Below are 22319 nucleotides of genomic sequence, written 5' to 3'. Positions count from 1 at the left end.
CTCCTTCTCTTCCACCACATTTAGAAATTTAATAGATTTTTCTATACATGTTAACACAAACACCCTGAAAAAGTTAAAAACCAAAAGTGAGATTCCAGGTTCCAGAGAGGGAAGAACAAGTTAAACAGTTAAGTCCGTAGATGCTGGGAAAATAGTGCAGTACGCAAAAAGTGCTGGAGAAACTTAGCAGGTCACACAGCATCTGCAAAGGGTAACCAATGTTTCCAGTCTGACCCCTTCAATCAGGCATGAGCAAAGAGCAGACAGGCACCCTAGAATAAAAAGGGGAGAGGACGGAGGAAATGGCAGGGGGAGGAGCTCAGGAAAACAGGTTAAAGGTCATAGGTGGGAGGGGAGAAGAGAAAAAATGTTGAGGATGGGGAGGGGTAGCTCTTTGAATGGATTGGGGAGGTGGAGGAGACAGGAGGATAGGGTGGTAAAGAGAGAGAGAGAGAGAGAGAGAGGTTTAACAGAAACTATAGGTCAATGTTAATGGCATCTGTTGGAGAGTGCCCAGTCGGAATATAATGTGGTGTTCCTGAAATTTGGGAGTGGCCTTAGTTCAGCAGAGCATGAAGCCACAGATCAACATGTTGGTCTTGAAATGGGGTGTGGTAAAAGAGTTGGCCACTGATGAAGGTCCTGGGCCCAAAAGGTTGGTTACACTGTACTTCCTGGAGTTTCTGTGTGACCTGGTGAGCTTTGCCAGCACTGTTGTGTATTGTAGAACGTAGGCATTATCTTCGACGGGGTGAATACCTTGAGAATCCAGATGGTACAGTTGCTGCCTCCAGAGATGAGGTGGTGGAATTCATTATCAGAGTAGATCTCTGTGCCTCTTCTGTCTACAATGTAGTAAAACCTTAACCTTTGCGTGGCAAATGCTGATCTATTCCAAGACTGAGCAGATTTATCAAGACATGTACCCAACGAGTGAGCAAACATGATTGGATGATTGTTCCAGGCCAATTATGCGAAGTGGCTCCCTGCTGTGTGGACATAATTGCTGCTGTTCCAAAAAGCCGTGGTGGCACAAGCCGTCTCCTCTCAGAAGCATCAATGCTTTTAATGGGAGTCATTTGAAGGCCCTTCTTGTTCATAATCAGTGGTCTGGGTGTGAAAGGGAACCAGAGATAACCAACACTGACTGGCTGAAGTAGGTTAAACAGCGTCCTCTGTTAATTGGTGTAATGGAACCTACTGAGCTTTGCCAGCACTGTTGTGTATTGTAGAACATAGGCATTATCTTCGATGGGGTGAATACCTTGAGAATCCAGATGGTACAGCTGCTGCCTCCAGAGATGAGGTGGTGGAATTCATTATTAGAGTAGATCTCTGCGCCTCAACTGTCTACAATGTAGTAAAACCTTAACCTTTGCATGGCAAATGCTGATCTATTCCAAGACTGAACAGATTTATCAAGACATGTACCCAAGAGTGAGCAAACATGATCGGGTGATTGTTTCAGGCCAATTATGAGAAGTGGCTCCCTGCTGTGTGGACAGAATTGCTGCTGTTCCAAAGTGGTGGCACAAACCTTCTCCTCTTGGAAGCATCAATGCTTTTAATGGGAGTCATTTCTTGTTCATAATCAGTAGTCTGGGTGTGAGAGGGGACCAGAGATAACCAACACTGACTGGCTGAAGGAGGTGAAACAGCGTCCTCTGTTCATTGGTGTGTAGTGGAACCGGGATGTGAGAGGTTTGGTGACTATGCAGAGGTGGGCCACTTGGAGCTCGGCTTCCTCACGGGCTGCGAGAACACTGCAGGGAATCCATGGACATTTACTGAACCTGGAGGGACTCTCTTTTGCTTCCCTTTCGCTGGCTGGGCGATTTTTTGCTGATCGCAATTCTTTGCCTACTTTCCGGGCGACGACAGGAACTTTTTTTGTGCAACATGACATGAAATAAAATAATCTTGGAATAATTACATCGTCCTGTGAAACTTTTGGAAGTTAATATCCATGCAGTTGTGCAAAGGGAGTGGAACATCTGTAAGTTGTTTCTTGTCAGCTCTCCTTTTCTATTTCTAGATTGGATGAGAGGTGACCTGCTGAAACATTAACTGTTTCTCCCTGACTGACCTGGTATTCTTAAAAATATTTCCAACGTTAGGAATTTCCAGCATCGACAGTTTGTGGCTTGAACGAGTTCTGCTCACAGGGAAATAAATACATTTAAACATTATTTTTGATGTGGAACTTTGCAGACGGGAAGGCAATATTCCTCTGACTGGGGTGGGTTTCCTAGCGCCCTCCAAAAATGTATGGGAACTCCATTGGGGAGGGGGGGAAATTAGGAGGTACGGGTTTCTACCATGTTATTTCACTAAAGCTTTAAAAAGAATTCCCTGTGCAACCTTAAACAGATAGGGTGTTATTTTCTATCTTAGTCGCACATGATTTGGAGGAATGATCAGGCAAGATAGATTTGGATTTTCAAAAGTTGCAATTTCAGGAGTTTTGCAGTTGAGTATAAATGCAACAGCTCAATGTTTGGCTCAGGTCAGTCTGGATTGGCTCACCCTTCTTCCAATTTCACTTTTACAGCGTTGGCCATGAGAAGGCAGCCTCTCCCTGCGGAGGGAGACCCTCTTCATACGTTGAAGAGACTTTGTGGTAAGGAGGGAGGCCAGAGACCAAATTGAGAGGGAGGTGGGGGGGGGGGGGTCCTGGATAGTCGCTGCCTCTGGTTGAAACCCTGCAACAGCCTCAAAATGTCCCCCACAGATGCTGCCTGACCTGCCGAGTTTTGCTGCTCCTCATTCAACTATTTGCAAGCCTCCTAATTTGATCGGGGGCAGGGAAAGTGCAAAGGGGTATAAATGTACCTACTTTGGATTGCCATGTGAAGTAAATAGCTATTACACCCACCTGCTCATATCCTTGGTTTACCAGTTGAAAGATGTGCTGCTGAGTGCCTCTTCACCCTGCCAGATCCATGTGAGGAAGGGTGTGGGGCTGCAGGTGACTTGGGGGGTCCAAGGACCCCTACAGGTTGCATGCAGCTGGGAGACTGGCTCAGGGGAACGGGATTCAAAGGATGGCGAGGGGCAGGAAGGGCTCCCGATCCTATGGGAGGGTTGGATCTGGAGCTCGTCTCGCCGGTGGTTTCAACTGGAGTCTGGGCGGCCGCTGTCTCTTTTGCCTAACTTTCTCCAATTCCTCGAGGCACCAGGCAATGCTCAGGGTGACTCTTTGTTTGCCTCACCGCAGCCAGAAGCTGAAGTCCAACATGGATAAGACATTTTAATGGACTGAAGGTCTGGTCTGGTCTCTTGGGTTTCCATTCCTACCTGCTTAACGCACCTAGATTTGTCAAAGCACACAGAAAATAAACAAAATAGACTCAAAACATCATTGAACACGGGGAAGGAGGAGGGAGAGAATAGGGTACATTTTAAGTAATATAGAATTAACACTGGGTTTGTGTTATTTGTAACTGTAATTTCTTTTAACATTGTACAAATTGTACAAGTTATTCTGGACACATGAAAAGTATATACTCACAGAGACATAAAACACCTAGGTATAAAATATAAAGCAGTGTGTAATAGTTGCTAGAAAGGACATGCCTTATTGCTACAGCGATTTTTGCTTATTTTCCAAACTGTTCCACCACTTGTTCTGAGAATGTGGATTTGCATAAATTATTCAAGTCTGAGAAAATTTCACACGTCTCAAATTCTACAATATTTAAAATAAACTTTTCTAAGATTATCTCTTTATTAAAAGAGAAATAAAAATGTAATTCTCTTAGGCCAGACACGAAAGGTTTTACACCTTGGGGTTTTGTTTGGGGGGGGGTTGTGTGTGTGTGTTCTAATTGCACAACGAGAGCAGCTGACGGGACAAGACTTTGGGAGCCGATCTAATGGGGTGTCCACACGTTCACAAAGCCTGTGAAGGTCTATGAATGACCGAAGAATTACCAAACATGGATACCTCTAGCAAACAAAAACCCACCTTGGTTCCCATAGAAATAATTCCACGTTGCTATTTTGGACTCAAGCTGAGAATCCAAAAAAAAACCAGGCATGATCTTGCAACATCTCCTCAGTCTCTGACCTCTTCTTGTAAAGGTAAGTGGTTAATTTGCATAATTTATACATTTTTTTTACTAAAGAGCATTTTCCTTCTTTATAAACAGGAAAAAAAAACTAACCTCTACAGATAAACGTCCCTATCTGCAGACACACCTGTAGAAAGGACTTGGACAGAAAGCTGTACAGCGTGAACATACTTACATCTTAGCTCATTTTACAAGTACAGCCATAATCAAGGCACAAAGATCATCTACAAGTATTCTTTTCAATAAAGTTGTACAAAATAATACATTTTACAGTCTGTACAGTCCAGCAGTCAAACAAACAGAAAGAGGAAACCAATGTTGGGACTTTCTGTCCACTGGTGAGCTGACCCTTGGCCGACAGCTTGAACGAACTTTAGTTAGTGTGTGGTAGTTCCCTGTTCAAGATCTAAAGTGTGGTGAGACGCAATGACTCCCAGACCTCGGAAGGTATCCTACTCGTGGCATCCAGCCTCTTCACTTCAGTGGGCTGAAGGCAAGGTCATTTGCTTTTTTTTTCTCAGGCGAGCTGCAATCCTTAACGTTGAAAACGACGAAACTATTAAATGTCCTGGTGATGCTACATTCCTCAAGTTATTTATTTTTAAAATTTACCCTGATGCAAAAAAGTGCACTGTCAGATATTTTCCCCATCAAGTATTCTTGAGGGTGGTGTGGTGAAGAAACTGAGAGGCGGGGGGGGGGGAGAGAGAAGGAAGGAGGGATGAGAGAGATGGAAGAGTGAGGGAGAGAGGGGGAAGGTAGAGAGAGAAGGGGGAAGATAAAGAAAGGGAGAGGAGAGAGAGTCCGAAGATGGGGCAGTGGTCAGCAGTCCGAGGACAGAATGGACAAGGGACAGCAGAACAATAAGGTTGCAGAGTGACAGGCTGAGGTATATACCCATACTTCTATCAAGACACGAGGTACCGAGGTCTCGGTAGAACCAGGGATGGGAGAAAAGCAGAGTGTTTTCAAAACAAAACAACACGGAACGAGGTGCATATAAGAAAGTGAAGTCAGGAATGAGGAACGAAACAAAGTTGAGAGAGCAAAATTGACACGCTTCTCTCGCATTTTCTTCCAGCAGGCGTGGGCACGTCAAGGGGAAGGAAACCAGCAGAGTCCAAAAGAAACCACGAAGCCAGACTGAGTCTCCATCACAACAGTTCGTACTGGCGCAGGTGCATTCTCTGAATTATATCTCGGCAGTCATTGAAAACTCTGCGGATGTTTTCCGTGTCCACTGCACAGGTGAAGTGCGGATAACAGTAGTGGCGGCCGTCTCCACTCGCTGTACTGATCCTCTGCAGGGAGAGAGAAGGAGGCCGTCATTCTCTGCCTGGCTTGTGGTCTACTTAGTCTGAGAAATGAGAACTACTCGTCTATTACACAATGATAAACCCTGACGAATATCCAAACACACTTGCGATGGTTGCAAAGCCATACAAACTTGCCTTTGCAGGAGTGCCTCATTGATGCCATTGCAAAGAGTTTTTTTTTATCATGGAGAAGAACTCCCTGGGTCGTTCACAAGAGGCTCATTAATACTCAGCAAGGTTAAAGCAGAAGGCCTCAAGAAGTTACATTATAACTCCAGCGTCCTGGCCGGCTGTGGTATGGTTGCTGCAGAGAAATGGATTGGAGGTCAATCCACAGGACCCTGAGTGTGGCAGAGGGGATCACTGGAGTCCCCCTCCCTCCCTCCCATTGATGTGATCTATCGGGATTGTTGCCTGAAGAGGGTGCGCAAAATCACTGAGGACTCCTTCCACCCCACACGCAGCATCTTTCAGCTGCTCCCATCGGGAAAGGGGTACAGGAAATAATGGAACCAGCATCACCAGGCCGAGGAACTGCTTCTTCCCACGGCCAGTGAGACGGTTAAATGACCAAGGTAAATGCTCACACTAACCATCCGAGATTCTCATCTTAACAAAACTTTATTTATTTATTTATTTGTATTTATGATAAACAGTCCTGCATGTGTGTTGCATGTGTGCTATGTCTGGTTATGTGTCTGCGTGGTTTTGCATCAAGGACCGGAGAACGCTGTTTGATCGGGTTGTACTTGTGCAATCAGATGACAATAAACGATGACTATACTTAATACAGAGAGAAGGGTTCTTCTGTGAGTAGTCTTTCAGGTTATCTCCAATATTTATACAGTCACATAAAGGGGATAATTTACAGTTTGGAGTTTCAATGAAAAGAGAGACCAATTAGTCCCTCGCGAGACAGCATGACAGTACTGTTATGGGGTTCATTCATGAGCCTGTTGGCTGAGGGGAAGAAATTGTCTTTAAGTCTGTCGGAATGTGCTTTAACACACTTCAACCTTCTCCCCAGCGGGAGGAGGGTGAACGGAGTGCGTCCACGGTGGGATGGGTTCTTCAGTATTTGTCTCGAGGTAGCCAAGAGGTTTCAGGAACACGTGTCCAGAAATCAGGGCTCGGTAGATGAAAGCTGGAGGACTGGAAATTTGAGGCCAACTTCAGAACTTACTTTCTACCAAGCGGTTCAGGCTTGGTATTAGGAGCACAGGCCTTTCGTTCCGTGAAAGCTGTGACACATGTAGACAGGGTGGTGAAGGAGTTTGGCACTCTTGCTTTCATTGGTCTGCGCACTGAGTGCAGGAGTTGGGATATCATGTTACAGCTGTATAAAACTCACAGAGGTTGTCTTGATGTGGAAATCCTCCCCTACAGGAAACAATCTGAGCTTTCAATGGCACTTGTGAGGATGTAATTGGTGGGGGGGGGGGGGGGGGAGGGGGGGTATTATACTGACTACTTGCTATTGGCTATGGCTGTAGAGATACTCCACCCGACCGGTATAACAGATGAAGATGCTTTCCCACTGGCCAGTTTAGAGGTGGTTCTAGTCTGTTAATAAAAGTCCTGTATTGGTATAATACTTGACTGGTCCATTTTCACTGCGTCTTGCACAACATTGTTCACTTGCACATATACTTCAAATCACTGGAGCCAGTGGTGAAAAATGTCTCCAGCTCAGGTGGCATCGTGATCTATCTTGAGTCTTTCAGGTTTCAGGGAAGTATCCATGAGTGAGAATCTATTAATAAAACATATTAGACCCAGCGAGGCTGGGTTGAGCGTGTGCAACTGGTTCATGCTAATCCGTAGTATGCTCATGTTATTTTTCCTGATGGAAGAAAGGACACTGTTTCCCTTAGGGATCTAGCCTCGCCTGGTCTGCAGCCTGCTAGCCCTTCCACTGACCTGACTCCTTCTTTACCCTCCCCCTCACGAGAAATGCTCGAGAAGCAAAACATTCCTGGGAATGTTTCCTCACGCTCTCCACTCCCTGCCACACCTGCCGACAGAAAAGTCCTTTGGTTGGAGATGTCTCCTCCATCTGTGCCTTTGCGTAGATCTCGAAGCCTCCACAAAGACTGTGCTATTACCATTTCTAATCTTTGCTACGATTTCAATGAGCACAGTTGCAGAGTGTTTTCTCAGGCTCGCAGCTTGTTTTTTTCACTAGGTATTCTCATTTATTCTGTTTGTAACCCTTGCTCTTCTGTAATTTTTTTTTGCTTTTTGCCATTATTGTATTTTATTAAAATTAGTCAATTTTGGGGGCGGGAGTGAATCTGATGATGTAATGGGGGGCGTATTATACTGACCACTTGCTATTGGCTATGGCTGTAGAGATACTCCACTCAACTGGTATAACAGATGGAGATGTTTTCTCACTGGTCAGTTTAGAGGTGGTTCTCATCCGTGAATAAAAGCCCAGTATTAATATAATACCTGACTGGTCCATGTCTATGGCATATCGCCACTTGAGGGATTTATTTGTGGGGCAGTGGCGAAACAGGATTGTTCTACTACACCAGCATAGTCTTGATGGGCTGAATGGCCTGGTGTGGCATTATCTATCACATCAATTTCAATGGAATACTCACAAGAAACTCATCTCGTACAAAATATTTAGCTCTTGTAACTCTGGCATCTTCTCCAGGTTCGGGCGTTGCTGTTCCCAAAACAAAGAAACAAAACAGTCACTGTCTTACAAGGGAGTTGATTATTCACTCATACCCACTGAGACTCTGAACCGTTCCGTCTCTCACTTTGAAGTGAACCATCTCTCACTTCGAAGGATGAAGCCACCCTCATGGACATTCCTTAAGATGCAGGAGCAGAAATAGGCCATTTGGCCCATTGAGTCTGGTCCGCCATTCGAGTCATGGTTGATGCATTTTTCTATCAACCTTATTTTTCTGCCTGTTCCCCATAACGATTGAACCCTTAACAATCAAGAACCTATCAACCTATATCCCTTTTGGACTCTTGTTGTGAGGAAGGGGCCAAACAGATATTATCTAGCAAAGATAAAAATAAATAACCAATGTTTTGGGCTTGACACCTTCACCAAGATACGAAGCACCTCCATAAAGGGTTCAAGCCCGAAACATTGGTTATGTATCTTTATCTGTGCCAGAGAAAGTACGTTGTTTGACCTGCTGAGTTTCTTCAGCATTATGTCTTGTCTTCGATCACAATGTCTGCAGACTCTTGTGTTTTACTTAAACAGACCTTATGTCCATTTGTGGAGGAGTTAAAGACTAGAAATGATTGTCTAAAGCTGTGAGCCATGAACTCCACAACACAGAGAACAATGGAACTTGGCAACTCTTTCAGATAATGTGGCAAATTGGATCAGCAAGTTTGCAGGTGACGCTAAGATTGGAGGCCTTGTGGACAGCGAGGAAGGGTTTCACTGCTTGCAGAGGGATCTGGATCAGCTGGAAAAAGATGGGCTGCAAAATGGCAGATGGAATTTAATGTGGATGAGCATGAGATGTTGCATTTTGAAAGGTGGGACGTACACGGTAAATATTAGGGCACTGAGAAGCGCGGTAGAACAGAGGGATCTGGGAATACAGATATATAATTCCCTGAAAGTGACATCTCAGGTAGAGAGCTTTTGGCATGGTGGCCTTTATAAGTCAAAATATTGAGTATAGGAGTTGGGATCATATGCCGGAGAAGACATATGTGAAGCCAAATTTGGAGTATTTGGTAATTTGGAAATTTAGCACTCAGGCCTGATAAGTTGGCCATCCTTTACTTCCTATGGATGCTGCGTGACCTGCTGAGTTTCTCCAGCTCTTTTGTGCATTGGAGTATTGTGTGTAATTTTGGTCAGCTAACTACAGGAAAGATACTGTTAAGTGTGCAGTGAAGGTTCACAAGGATGTTACTGGGACTTGAAGGACCTGTTTTTTGTACTGTAGTGTTCCATGGTTCTACCTCTATGGTTTTGCCCAAATGGCAGCTCTAACTTCCAATGTCCGTAATGGATGAAGGAAGATGGGTTGTAAGAGAGGCAATGATCAGCTACGATTACATGGGACGGTGGAGCAGGCCTGAAGCTACTGGCGGCCTAATCTTCAGAATCAGAATTTATTGTCACGAAAAGTCATGAAATTCAGTGCTTTCATCAGTCCTGCTCCTGATTCCTTATGGTCTTGTTACGAGGGGTGACTATAACGCAGGAGACCGCAGAAAGCTGCAAACCTGGCCAAGTCCATCACAAGCAGAGGTCTGCCAGCCAGTGAATTTATTTACGTGAGGCAGTGCCTCAGGAAGGTAGCTAACTCCATGAAGGATCCCCGTCACCCGAGCTATGCTCTCTTCTCGCTGATAACCTCCAGGCAAAAGGTACAGAAACCTAAAATCTGGCATCTCCGCGTTAAAGGACAGTTCTTTATTCTCTAACAGCTATCAGAACCTCTCCACACTTCAAACTTCCCACCAACTGAGAAAATCTACATGGAACATTCCTGTCGGAGGGAATCACCAAGGATCCACTCCATCTAGCACCCGCTCTGTTCTCACTGCTACCATCAGGAAAGAGATGCCCCAAGACTCACACCACCAAGGTTCAGGAACAGCTACTACCCCTCCACCATCAGACAAACTCAATCAGGGACTCGTTTAAGGACTAAGACTTTGCACATTATTTATAACTGAATATTTTCTGTACTGCACAGTATGTTTGACGTATATTTTCTTGAGCACAGTTTTTTTTGCACGTTCAATAAGTAGAAATTCGGCCTGGCCGCAGGAAAAAGAATCTCAGGGTGATATGTGATGTCATGAATGGGCACTGACAATAAATCTGAACTTTGAACTTTTGAACTACCTTAACTAGAACACTGCTCCAGGACTATGGTGACATCACATCATCTTGATGAAGGATGCCAGCCCAGACGCCGACAATTCTGCTTCTCCCACGGATGCTGCTCGACGCGTTAAGTTCCTGCGGCAGATTGTGTGTTGCCCTAGATTCCAACATCTTGCAGTCTCCTATCTCTCTAATGTAACATCTGTTTTTTTGCACTAACTGCAAATAGAAATATTTATATTTGTCTTATTTCCCTATTATGATTGAATTTATACTCAATGTTTACCATATACACACAGCAAACAAGAAAAATGACAGGGTGTTTGTGGATTGTACTCGTGTGCATGACAATAAAGAGTCATCTCGCGCTTTCTAGTTCTATTTCTAACAAGACACTGCTTCTTGGAGTTTAGAAGCATTACCATCATCTGGAGTGCTGTAACGTGTGTACTCGGGAAAATAGTCTTCAATTTTGGATTTCCCTGCCAACACTTTCTCCGCCAGAAGGTCTTGCTTGTTCAGGAAGAGGATGACAGAGATGGTTCGCAACCACCTGGGGGAGAGGAAGAGTTGTGAGCGTGCGGGAGGAGAGATGATGCAGTAACGCGATCCGAACCTTACCCGCTCATCGACCCCTGCCCACTGTCCTGCACTGGCCCACGGTTAATGCTGCTCCCCGGTAAACCCAACGGGGGGGGGGGGGGGGCGGGGTCTGTCCTATCGTGGGAGGAGGCGCTGCCGTCAATGGTGGCATGCCTGAGCAGCCCTCAACCGCAGTGTTGGAGCAGAACTCTGACTCCTGTCATCGCTGGGTGAGATAGCATGGGAGGAGGCTGCTCAACCTATCCCCTGTAAGCCTTGACTACTAGCTCTGCACACCCCACTCCCCAAGCCTGACCACAAACTGGTGGCTGGAATCAGGAACACATCAGGCTCTTTGAGGAGCATGTGAATTGCTAAGGAGAAGGATGCAAAGTCCAGTCACAAGGTCGCTGATGAAACCACTTACCTTACAGCATCCTCCTCAGATTAGAGTGTGAAGCCAAGGCACCATACAGCATAGGAGCAGGCGGCACATCCTGGCCATCAACCTCTAATCCAGCACTCAGTCCATGGTCTTCTCTGCCTTCTTCGAGGTACCCACCAAGTGCTAAGAAGGGCTCTGCCTCCAATACCTTCTCAGGCAGTTCCAACTTCCCTCAGCATGAAACAACTCTTCCTTTTAATCCTGTCTAAATCTATGAGTGAGGACAGATTGCAAATACCCACTATTTTGGGAAAGTTCCCACGAAACTGGGCATGCAATTTATGATATCTTAAAATGAGTGGAGGAAAGTTTAGGGGAGGTATGTGTTTTACTCAGAGGATGGAGGATATCCAGAATTCATTGCTGGGGTGGGGAGTGGGGGTTGTGGTGTGGTGGAGGCTGGTACAATAGAAGCATTCAAAAGACTCTCAGATAGACTCTCAATCTGCCCCTTTCCATCTCTCTCTCTGTCTCTCAATCTTTCTCTTTCTCAATCTCTCCCTCTTTCTTCCTCTCTCCTCCTCTCTCTCTCCCTTTCTCTTAATCTCTCCCTCCCTCACTCAATATCTCTCCCTCCTTCCCAATCTCTCCCTCCTTCCCTCTCTCTCTGACTAAATGAGAGAGAGCTTGTGCTTATTCAACAGTGTTGGTCTGATGACAACGGCTCTTTTACAGGCAGGAAACCTGCTCTTCTAACGGAGGGTGTTGGATAGGCTGAGACATTGTTGAGAACAGTACGTGGGGAGTTAAAGCTGAGAGCAATCAGTGTCCCTATAGAAATGATAAGTTTGCTGCTGTCATCTGCTAATGGATTGGAAATAAGAAAGCATCAATGATGGTATCTTGAATTAATGGTAAGGGGTGAGAAACTATGGCAGGTGGAATTCTTCTGCCGTATCTGGATCCTCAGGATGGACATGGTCCCATCCAGATGCATGGCAGATGTTGGATGAGGGTGGACATGAATAGGTTACGGTCATTTCCACCATGAGGACGTTACCACGAAAGTTCCCTTCAGTCTGAATGCACGGGAAAACGAGTGAAGAAGAAATTTCCCCCAACGTCACGGTTGGTGTAGCGGTTAGCACAATGCCTTTACAGTGCCAGTGACTGGGACTGGACCAGGGTTCGAGTCCCGCACTGTCTGTAAGGAGTTTGTATATTCTCCCCTGTGTCTGAGTGTATTTTCTCCGGGGGGTCCGGTTACCCACCGCCCTTCAAAAACGTACTGGAGGGTGCAGGTTAATGGGGTGTAAGTTGAGCGGCATGGACAGAAATGGCCTGCTACTGTGCTGTATGTCTAAATAAATAAAAAAGTCCCCCTGCACTAATGCGGTATAAAAAATGGTGCATTATAATATAAAGCCCATTAAGAGCAGGGTTTAACTTCAGAACTGGGTTTAGGTAAATGTGAGAAATCCCACCCATGCCACAGCCCAGGGAAACGTGATCAATGCTACTTATCATCAGTTAAAACGTGAAAAGCAAATAACAACTCATTGCATCTCCTGAAGCCACAAAGTGTGGCCAAGCTGAATGGGCATTAAGAATGCCTTCATTCACATCTTCATTCGAAGAGAACATCTTTAAATGGTCACCAGCTGCAATTCCAGCGACACTTCAGAAATTCAGACTCAGATGCCAGAAAGAGAAGTGATTACTGTACATGCCGGTGTCTAAGATGAATTTTCACCTAAAATGTAGGCTTGGAGCTATACTCACTGTGTACAAGTCTGGCACTTACTGCTCAGCAGTGGAGTGATGCGACTAGGCACATTGGGCATACTAATTCACATTTTAAAAGCTAATTAGTCATTCAAGGTTTACATTTTGAAATAAACTATTGTCAGCTCCTTTAATAGGCCGTTTAAAGCCTGTACAGAACCGACGGCAGTCGGACTGGGTGGATGGATCCAGGGAGGGAGCACTGAGACGCTGTTAAGGTTCAGATTTTATACTTGGAGTATAAGGCGACCCCTGGTGTTGGGTGATATATTTAAAGTACAGGACTGTTGTATGCCAGCATATATGATAGTATTTTTCATCCATAGAATATTACAGTACAGTACTGGCCCTTCAGCCCATGATGTTGTGCTGAGCTACGTACTCCACAATCATCTAATGCTTCCCTACCTCACACCCATAACCCTCTTATTTTAAAAAAAATCTATGAGTCTTTTGAATGTCCCTATTGTACTAGCCTCCACCACCACTCCCATTCCAGACACCCACCACTCCCTGTGTAAAAAAAATAAGTCTCCTATAAACTTTCCTCCACTTCACCTTAAACAGATGTCCTCTGGAATTTGCTTACTGTCGCGCAGGGAGAAAAGGTGCAGGCTGTCCACCCTATCTAAGCTTCTCAGAATGTCATTTAATCACCTACCATCCTATGCTGCTCCAAAGAGAAAAGCCCTAGCTCTGTCAACCTTGTTTCATAAGGCATGCTCTCAAATCCATACAACATCCCAGTAAATCTCTTCTATACTCTCTCCAAAGCATCTATGCCCTTCGTATAAAGTAGTGACCAGAACTGAGTGCAATTACCTGTTGTTCCAGATGCTTTTGAAGAGATCGAGTGCCTCCCGGAGTCGATTGGTGTTGTTGTCTTCCCGTATCACCATGTTGTAGCTACTGCTGGCCACTACAAAAATGATAGCTGTGACGTCTGTGCGTGATTGATCGATGACGGCCCAGTTCAGTCCATGGTGGAGCAGGAGAGAAGAAGGGGAGAGGGAGAGAGAGCAGAATTATTTGGGTGCCAGCCCAGTGACAGCAGAACTCCCTTGTTGCCACAAGGAGCTCTTGTGGTCTTTATCCAACCGCTGATCTCTAGAAGCATCTGTATAGTGAGTGGAGGTGCCCTGATGATCAGTCCACCAGCACCCAGCATGATAAGGTCAGGAGCTGAAATAGGCCATTCAGCCCATCGAATCTGTCTCCTCATTCAATTGTGAGCTGATACATTTTCCACTCAGTACCACTGTCTGGCCTTCTCCCCATAACCTTGATGCCCTGGCTAATCAAGAACCTATCAATCTCTGCCTTAAATATACCCAATGACCTGGCCTCCATGACTGCCTGTGGCAATGAATTCCACAGATTTACCATCCTCTGGCTGTAGAAATTCCTCTGCATCTCTTTTCTAAGTGGATGCCCTTCAATCCTGAAGTTGGGCTCTCTTGTCCTCGACTCTCCCACCATGGATAGACACTTGGCAGTATGACGTGGTAGCGATTAGTGAGACATGGTTGCAGGAGGGATGTGATTGGCAGCTAAATATTGCTGGATTCCATTGCTTTAGGTGTGATAGAATTGGAGGGGCAAGAGGGGGTGGTGTAGCATTGCTTGTCAGAGAAAATATTACAGCGATGCTTAGGCAGGATAGATTAGAGGGCTCGTCAAGGGAGGCTGTGTGGTTGGAATTGAGGAATGGGAAAGGGGTAGTTACACTTATAGTAGGTGTATTATAGACCACCTAATGGGGAAAGAAAACTAGAGAAGCAAATTTGTAGGGAGATAGCAGATATTTGTAATAAGCACAGGGTTGTGACTGTGGGTGATGTTAATTTTCCAAATATAGATTTGGAAACCCATTCTGTGAAAGGGTTGGATCCTGTGTGCAGGATAGTTGCAATACATAGAAGTACCAAGCTAGGGAAGGGGCAGCGTTGGACCTACTGTTGGGGATGAGATAGGTCAGGTGACAGAGGGATGTGTTGGGGAGCACTTTGGGTCCAGTGATCATAATACCATTAGCTTCAATGTAATTATGGAAAGGTATAGGTCAGGGCCTAGGGTTGAGGTGTTTGAGTGGGGAAAAGCTATATTTGAGGAGATGTGAGTGGATTTATAAGGAGTGGATTGGGATGATTTGTTTTATGGGAAGGATGTAGTAGAGAAATGGAGGTCTTTTAAAGGTGAAATTTTGAGAGTCCAAAATCTGTATGTTCCTGTCAGGATAAAAGAGAGAGCCATGGTTTTCAAGGGATATTGGAAACTTGATTCGAAAAAAGAGACCTACAATAAATATAAGAAAGGAATAAAGGAGATGTTTGGAGAATACATTGAATGTAAAAAGAATCTTAAGAAAGAAATTAGAAAAGCTAAAAGAAGATACAAGGTGGCTTTAGCAAACAGGGTGAAAATAAATCCAAAGGGTTTCTATAAATAAGTTAATAGCAAAAGAGAATGAGGGATAAAATTGGTCCCTTAGAGAATCAGAGCGGACTACTGTGTGAGAAACCAAACGAGATGGGGGAGATTTTGAACAATTTCTTTTCTTCATTATTCACTAAAGAGAAGGATATTGAATTGTGCAGGGTAAAGGAAGCAAAGAGGGTAATTATGGAGACTGTAGTGATTAAGAAAGAGGAAGTACTGGAGCTTTTGAAGCATATTAAGGTGGATAAGTATCCAGGTCCTGATGGGATTTTTCCCAGGACCTTGAGAGAAGTTAGTTAAGAAATAGCAGAGGCTCTGGCAGTGATTTTTCAAATGTCACTAGAGATAGGTATAGTACCGGAGGATTGGCGTATTGTGGATGTGGTTCCGTAGTTTAAAAAGGGTTTGAGGAGAAAGCCTAGCAATTATCAGCCTGTAAGTTTGACGTCTGTGGTAGGTAAGTTAAAGGAAAGTGTTCATAGAGATGGTATATATAAGTATCTGGAGAGACAGGATCTGATCAGGAACACTCAACACGGGGTTGTGCGTGGAAGGTCATGTATGACCAAGCTTGTTGAATTTTTTGAAGAGGTGACTAGGAATGTTGGTGAGTGTAGAGCAGTGGATGTTGTCTATATGGACTTCAGTAAGGCTTTCGATAAGGATCCGCATAGTTAGTTAGGAAGGTTCAGACGTTAGGTATTAATTTTGAGATAGCCTAATGGATTCAACAGTGGTTGGAAGGGAGATGCTATCTGTCAGGCTGGAGGACGGTAACAAGCGGTGTGCCTCAGGTTTCTGTATTGGGTCCTTTGCTGCTTGTCATTTACATTAATGATCTGGATGATGGGGCGGTAAATTGGATTAGTAAATATGTGGATGATACTAAAATAGGTGGAATTGTGGATAATGAAGAAGGTTTTCAAAGATTGCAGGAGGATTTGGACTGCTTAGAAGTGTGGGCTGAAAGATGGCAGATGGAGTTTAATGCTGAGAAGTGTGAGGTGCTTCATTTTGGAAGGAATAATCAAAACAGGAATTACACAGTAAATGGGAGGGGATTGAGAAATGGAGTGGAGCAGAAAGATCTAGGAATAACGGTTCCTCGTTCCCTGAAGGTAGAATCTCATGTGGATAGTAGGCTGGTCTTTATAAATCAAATCATAGAATACAGGAGTTAGGAAGTGATGTTGAGACTGTTGAAGGCATTGGTGAGGCCAAATTTGGAATACTGTGTGCAGTTCTGGTCACTGAATTATAGGAAGGATATCAACAAGGTAGAGAGAGTGAAGAGAAGATTTATGAAAATGTTACCTGGGTTTCAGAATCTAGATTACAAAGAAAGATTGAGCAAGTTAGGCCTTTATTCTTTGGAGCGTAGAAGGTTGAGGGGATTGGAATTTGATAGAGGTATTTCAGATTATGAGAGGGATAGATAGAGTTGATGTGGAGAGGCTTTTTCCCTTGAGGGTAGGAGAGATTGAAACAAGAGGTCATGAGTTAAGAGTTAAGGGGTGAAAGTTTAGAAGTAACATGAGGGGGGAACTTCTTTACTCAGAGAGTGGTGGCTGTGTGGAATGAGCTTCCAGGAGAAGTAATGGCAGCAGGGTCCATTTTGTCATTTAAGGAAAAATTGGATAGGTATATGGATGGGTGGGGAATGGAGGCTTTTGGGCAGGGTGCAGGTAGGTGGGACAAGAGAGTACTTATTTTGGTGCAGACTAGAAGGGCTGAAATGGCCTGTTTCTGTGCTGTAATTGTCATATGATTATGGTTATATGGTTTATATGGAAACAACCTTTCTACATCTACTCTGTCCACACATTTCAACATTCAAAATGTTTCAATGAGATTGCCCCTCATTCTCCTAGATTCCAATGAGTACAGGCCAAGAGCTGACGAACACTCCTCATATGGTAACTCTTTCATTCTCGGAATGGTCCTTGTGAACCACCCCTCTGAACCCTCTCCACCATCAGCATACCCTTTCTTAAATGAGGAGCTGAAAACTGGTCTCAGCGCTAGTGAGGGTAGAAATAGGAGGATGTGGAGGATGAATGGGTGGCTAAAGAGATAGTGCAGGGGGCAAGGGATAAGATTTCTGGATCATTGGGATCTCTTCTGGGAAAGGTCGGACCTGTACAAAAGGGACGGACTCCACTTGAACTGGAGGGGGACCAATGTGCTGGCAAGCAGATTTGCTAGAGCTGTGGGGGAAGGTTTAAACTAGTTTGGCAGGGGGGTGGGGAACAGAGTGTGAGAGCAGAGTCAAGGGAGCATGGCCACCTAGATAAAAATAAAAACGATAACAAAGGTAGGATGGAGATTAGGGTAGAAGGTAGAAAAGAGAATGTATGTGAGGGTCATTCTCTGAAATGCATATATTTTAATGCAAGAAGCATAGTGAACAAGGTAGACGAGCTTAGAGCATGGACAGATACTTGGGGTCATGATATTGTGGCAATTAGTGAGACCTGGCTACAAGAGGGGCAGGACTGGCAACTTAACGTTCCAGGATACATTTGTTTTAGATGTGATAGATCAGGGGGTAAAAAGGGGGAGGAGTTGCTCTGCTTGTTAAGGAGGACATTACTGCCGTGAGGTGGCAAGATGGTCTGGAGGGATCGTCCAGTGAGGCTGTTTGGGTGGAATTGAGGGGTGAAGGAGACATGAGGGTGCTCATTGGGGTGTATTACCAAATGGGTCAAGAAAACTAGAGGAACAAATGTGTAGAGAGATAACGTATATGTGTGAGAATCATAAGGTAGTGATCGTGGGAGATTTTAACTTCCCTCACATTGATTGGGATACCCAAACAGTTAGAGGGCTGGATGGGCTAGAGTTCGTTAAATGTGTTCAAGATTGTTTTCTGAATCAATTAGTAGAAGAACCGATTCGGGACAGTGTAATACTGGATCTCCTGTTAGGGAACGAGCTAGGTCAGGTATCAGACATTAATGTTGGAGATCCAATTGGGTCTAGTGATCATAATTCTGTTAGTTTTAAGGTAGTTTTAGGGAGGAGCAAGAAGGGGCCTAAAGTTGAGGTTCTGGATTGGAGAAGAGCAAATTTCGAAGGAATAAGAAGGGATTTGGGGAGTATTGAGTGGGACAGGATATTTTCAGTTGAGGGTGTAAATGAAAAAATGGAGGATATTCAAAATAGAAATTTTGAGGGTACAGAGTAGTTATGTCCCAGTGAGGATCAAAGGAAAGGCTGGAAGTCATAGGGAGGCTTGGTTTTCGAGGAATATTGGAAATTTGGTTAGGAGAAAAAGGGAGGTGTACAAGAGGTATAAAGAACAGAGAGCTGACAATTTGAAGGAGGACTACAAGGAGTGTAGAAGGAATCTTAAGAAAGAAATTAGAAAGGCCAACAAAAGGCACGAAGAGGCTTTGGCAGACAGAGTAAAAATAAATCCAAAGGGTTTCTATAAGTACATTAAAAATAAAAGATTAGTGATGGATAAAATTGGACCCCTTGTAGATAGCGAGGGTAGGCTGAGTGAGAAGTCTGAGGAAATGGGGGAAATTTTGAATGATTTCTTTGACTCGGTATTCACTAGGGAAAAAAATATTGAACCAGTTGAGGTAAAGAAAAATAGTGGGGAGGTAATGAAGCACATAAGGATAACCGAGGAGGTAGTGATGGCTGTGTTGAAAAAGATAAAGGTGGATAAATCTCCGGGACCGGACAAAATATTCCCAAGGATACTCAGGGAGGCTAGTGAGATAGTGGGGCCATTAACAGAGATATTTAGGATGTCACTGGACACGGGGGTAGTGACAAAGGATTGAAGGGTTGCGCATGTGGTTCCGCTGTTTAAGAAAGGGTCCAAATGTAAACCTGGGAATTATAGGCCCGTGAGTCTGACGTCTGTGGTGGGCAAGTTGATGGAAAGTGTTTTGAGGGATGGTATTTACAAATATTTGGAGGTACAGGGATTGATAGGGAGTAATCAGCATGGTTTTGTAGGGGTAGATCATGGTTGACAAACCTGATTGAGTTTTTCGAGGGGGTTACAAAAAAGGTTGATGAAGGGAAAGCTGTGGATGTTGTCTATTTAGACTTTAGTAAAGCTTTTGACAAAGTTCTCCACAGGAGGTTAGGAAAATAGGTGGAGGCATTGGGTATAAATGAGGAGGTAGTGAAATGGATTCAGCAATGGTTGGATGGGAGGTGTCAGAGAGTAGTGGTAGAAAATTGTTTGTCTAATTGGAGGCCGGTGACTAGTGGAGTTCCTCAGGGATCGGTCCTGGGTCCACTATTGTTTGTTATATATATTAACAATCTGGAAGTAGGGGTGGAGAATTGGATAAGCAAGTTTGCGGATGATACAAAGATTGGTGGTGTTATGGACAGTGTGGAAGATTACCGTAGATTAAAAGGTGATTTAGGAAGGCTGGAGGTGTGGGCTGAGAAATGGCTGATGGAATTTAATACAGATAAGTGTGAGGTGTTACATTTTGGAAAGGCAAATCTAAATAGGTCATATGCATTGAATGGTAGGCTATTGAGATGTGCAGAGCATCAAAGGGATTTAGGAGTTATGGTAAATAGTACTCTCAAGGCTGATACTCAGGTAGATGGTGTGGTGAAGAAGGCATTTGGAATGTTGGCCTTCATAAATCGGAGTATTGAATTCAAGAGTAGGGAGGTTATGATGAAATTGTACAAGGCATTGGTGAGGCCAAATTTGGAGTACTGTGTACAGTTTTGGTCTCCAAATTATAGGAAAGATATAAACAAAATAGAGAGAGTGCAGAGAAGGTTCACGAGAATGTTGACAGGATTTCAAGGTTTGAGTTACAGGGAAAGGTTGTGCAGACTGGGGCTTTTTTCTCTGGAGCATAGAAGATTGAGAGGGGACTTGATAGAGGTGTTTAAGATTTTAAAAGGGACAGACAGAGTAAACGTGGATAGGCTTTTTCAATTAAGAGTAGGGGAGATTCAAACTAGAGGGCATGGTTTAAGATTGAAGGGGGAAAATTATAAGGGGAACATGAGGGGAAATTTCTTTACGCAAAGGGTGGTGGGGCTGTGGAATGAGTTTCCAACAGACGTGGTCGAGGCAGGATCATTGGTTACATTTAAGGAAAGACTAGACAGTTACATGGATATGAGAGGACTGGAGGGGTATGGACCGGGTGCTGGTCAGTGGGGCTAGGAGAGTGGGGATTTGTTACGGCATGGACTAGTAGGGCCAAACTGGCCTGTTCTGTGCTGTAAGTGGGTATATGGTTACACCATGTGAGATCTCCAGTGCTTTATGGAGCCTCAACATCACATCCCTGCTTTTATATTCTGTTCCTCTTGAAATGAATGCCAGCATTGCGCTTGCCTTGTTCACTGCTGTCAACCTGCCTGATGATGGTGAGCTGAACCAAGCTAAGGACTGATGGACTTCTGGCCTTCAGAGATGCTGAGCACCAATGACAAAAATTTAACAATTTTATATTTAAATGTTAAATTTAGACAGACAGCACAGTAACAGGCCTTTCCGGCCCCCAAGCCTTTGCCACCCAAATACCCCTATTAACCTACAACCCCTGTACGTTTTGAAGCTTTGCTGCAGTCCCATCAATTTAGTGTGCCAGGCAGCCCGAGGATGCAACTCAATGCTGCGTGATTGAAAAATAACCAGGCTGTGCTTCTTGAAATGGGCAAAGGAGTTGAGAAGCAAGACATGTTTTAGGACTGATGGCTATGGCAAGAAGGCAGGTCGAAAGGAGGATGTTTGTTGGGTCTACGGTTTCTCTTGGGATCGAAATATGTCAAACCGCACACTCCTTGAATCTCTCTGAATAGATGCTTAACGTCTGTTCGGGCAAGTCTGACCGTATATGCATCTGTGGTCCCATAATCATTCAGTTACTGCAAGCAAGCCTGCAGCAATTTAGAAAAAGTGATCGCTAGCTCCAAGAAATCGTATATTGTATACCACACTGATCCAACTGCCTCGCTCTCTTCCCCCTGCAGCCCTGTATCAGTCCCCACACTGATCCTGCTGCCCCGCTCTCTCCCCCCACAGCCCTGTATCAGTCCCCACTCTGATCCCACTGCCCCGCTCTCTCCCCCCGCAGCCCTGTATCAGTCCCCACACTGATCCCACTGCTCTGTTCTGACCCCACAGTCGTGTCAGTCCCCACACTGATTGCACTACTCTGCTCTCTCCCCACAACCCCATGTCAGTCCCCACTCTGATTCCACTGCCTTTTGCTCTCCCCACAGCCTCATGTCGGTCCCTACACTGATCCCATTGCCCCACTCTCTCTCCCCACAGCCCCGTGTCAGTCCCCAATCTGATCCTACTGCCTTTTACTCTCCCCACAGCCTTGGATCGGTCCCTACACTGATCCCACTGCCCCACTCTCTCCCCACAGCTCCATGTCGGTTCTCACACTGATCCCACTGACCCGTTCTCTCCCCACAGCCCTGTATCAGTCCTGACACTGATCCCACTGTCCCCCTCTCTCCCCATAGCCATGTCAGCTCCCACACTGATTCCACTACCCCATTCTCTCCCCTCAGTCCTCACACTGATCCCACTGGCCCGATCCCTCTCTAATTTAAGTTCAATTCACTTACTATACAGTCCTTCTTTACAAGCACCTATTTGGCAGCAAGTAAGAATTTCAGTGCATATGTACATTGACAATTGACTCATCTTCATTAACTGCCTTTTATCTCTGGGCTCGTATTCTGATTGCCAAATTAATACTGGAGTTTTTACAGGGTTACAGATGTCAGTCTGTCCAGAGGCTAGGGGGGAGTAAAATCACCTTGTGGATTTCCGGTACACTGCCCAACTGGTGGCAAATTAGATGAATGGTGGCTTCCCACTCCTGGCTGGTTTGGTGGAAATTCCTCCCTGCTCACCTCTTTCCTTCTCAGCATCAAGCTGA

General features: G+C 44.8%; 1 protein-coding gene across 6 annotated transcripts in view; it reads right to left on the bottom strand.

Annotated features, from left to right (window-relative positions):
- Positions 1-3427: 3427 nt before the first annotated feature.
- Positions 3428-22319, bottom strand: part of LOC138755796 (guanine nucleotide-binding protein G(s) subunit alpha) — a 369610-nt gene continuing 350718 nt past the window's right edge. For 5 of the 6 annotated variants that reach the window (XM_069922424.1, XM_069922428.1, XM_069922427.1 and 2 more), the window contains 4 exons: positions 13798-13918; positions 10646-10776; positions 7999-8066; positions 3428-5374 (listed from right to left, as the gene is read on the bottom strand). In XM_069922424.1, the coding sequence (XP_069778525.1) occupies positions 5228-5374; positions 7999-8066; positions 10646-10776; positions 13798-13918 (467 nt within the window). In that variant the 3' untranslated portion in view covers positions 3428-5227. The remainder of the gene's footprint in view (positions 5375-7998; positions 8067-10645; positions 10777-13797; positions 13919-22319) is intronic. The other variant, XM_069922426.1, reaches the window with a different exon arrangement.

The sequence above is a fragment of the Narcine bancroftii genome, chromosome 2 (genome assembly GCF_036971445.1).
Source record: "Narcine bancroftii isolate sNarBan1 chromosome 2, sNarBan1.hap1, whole genome shotgun sequence".
NCBI classification, from domain to species: Eukaryota; Metazoa; Chordata; class Chondrichthyes; order Torpediniformes; family Narcinidae; genus Narcine; species Narcine bancroftii.
Note: the sequence above shows the minus strand (reverse complement) of the source record. Positions and strands in the feature narration are given on the sequence as shown.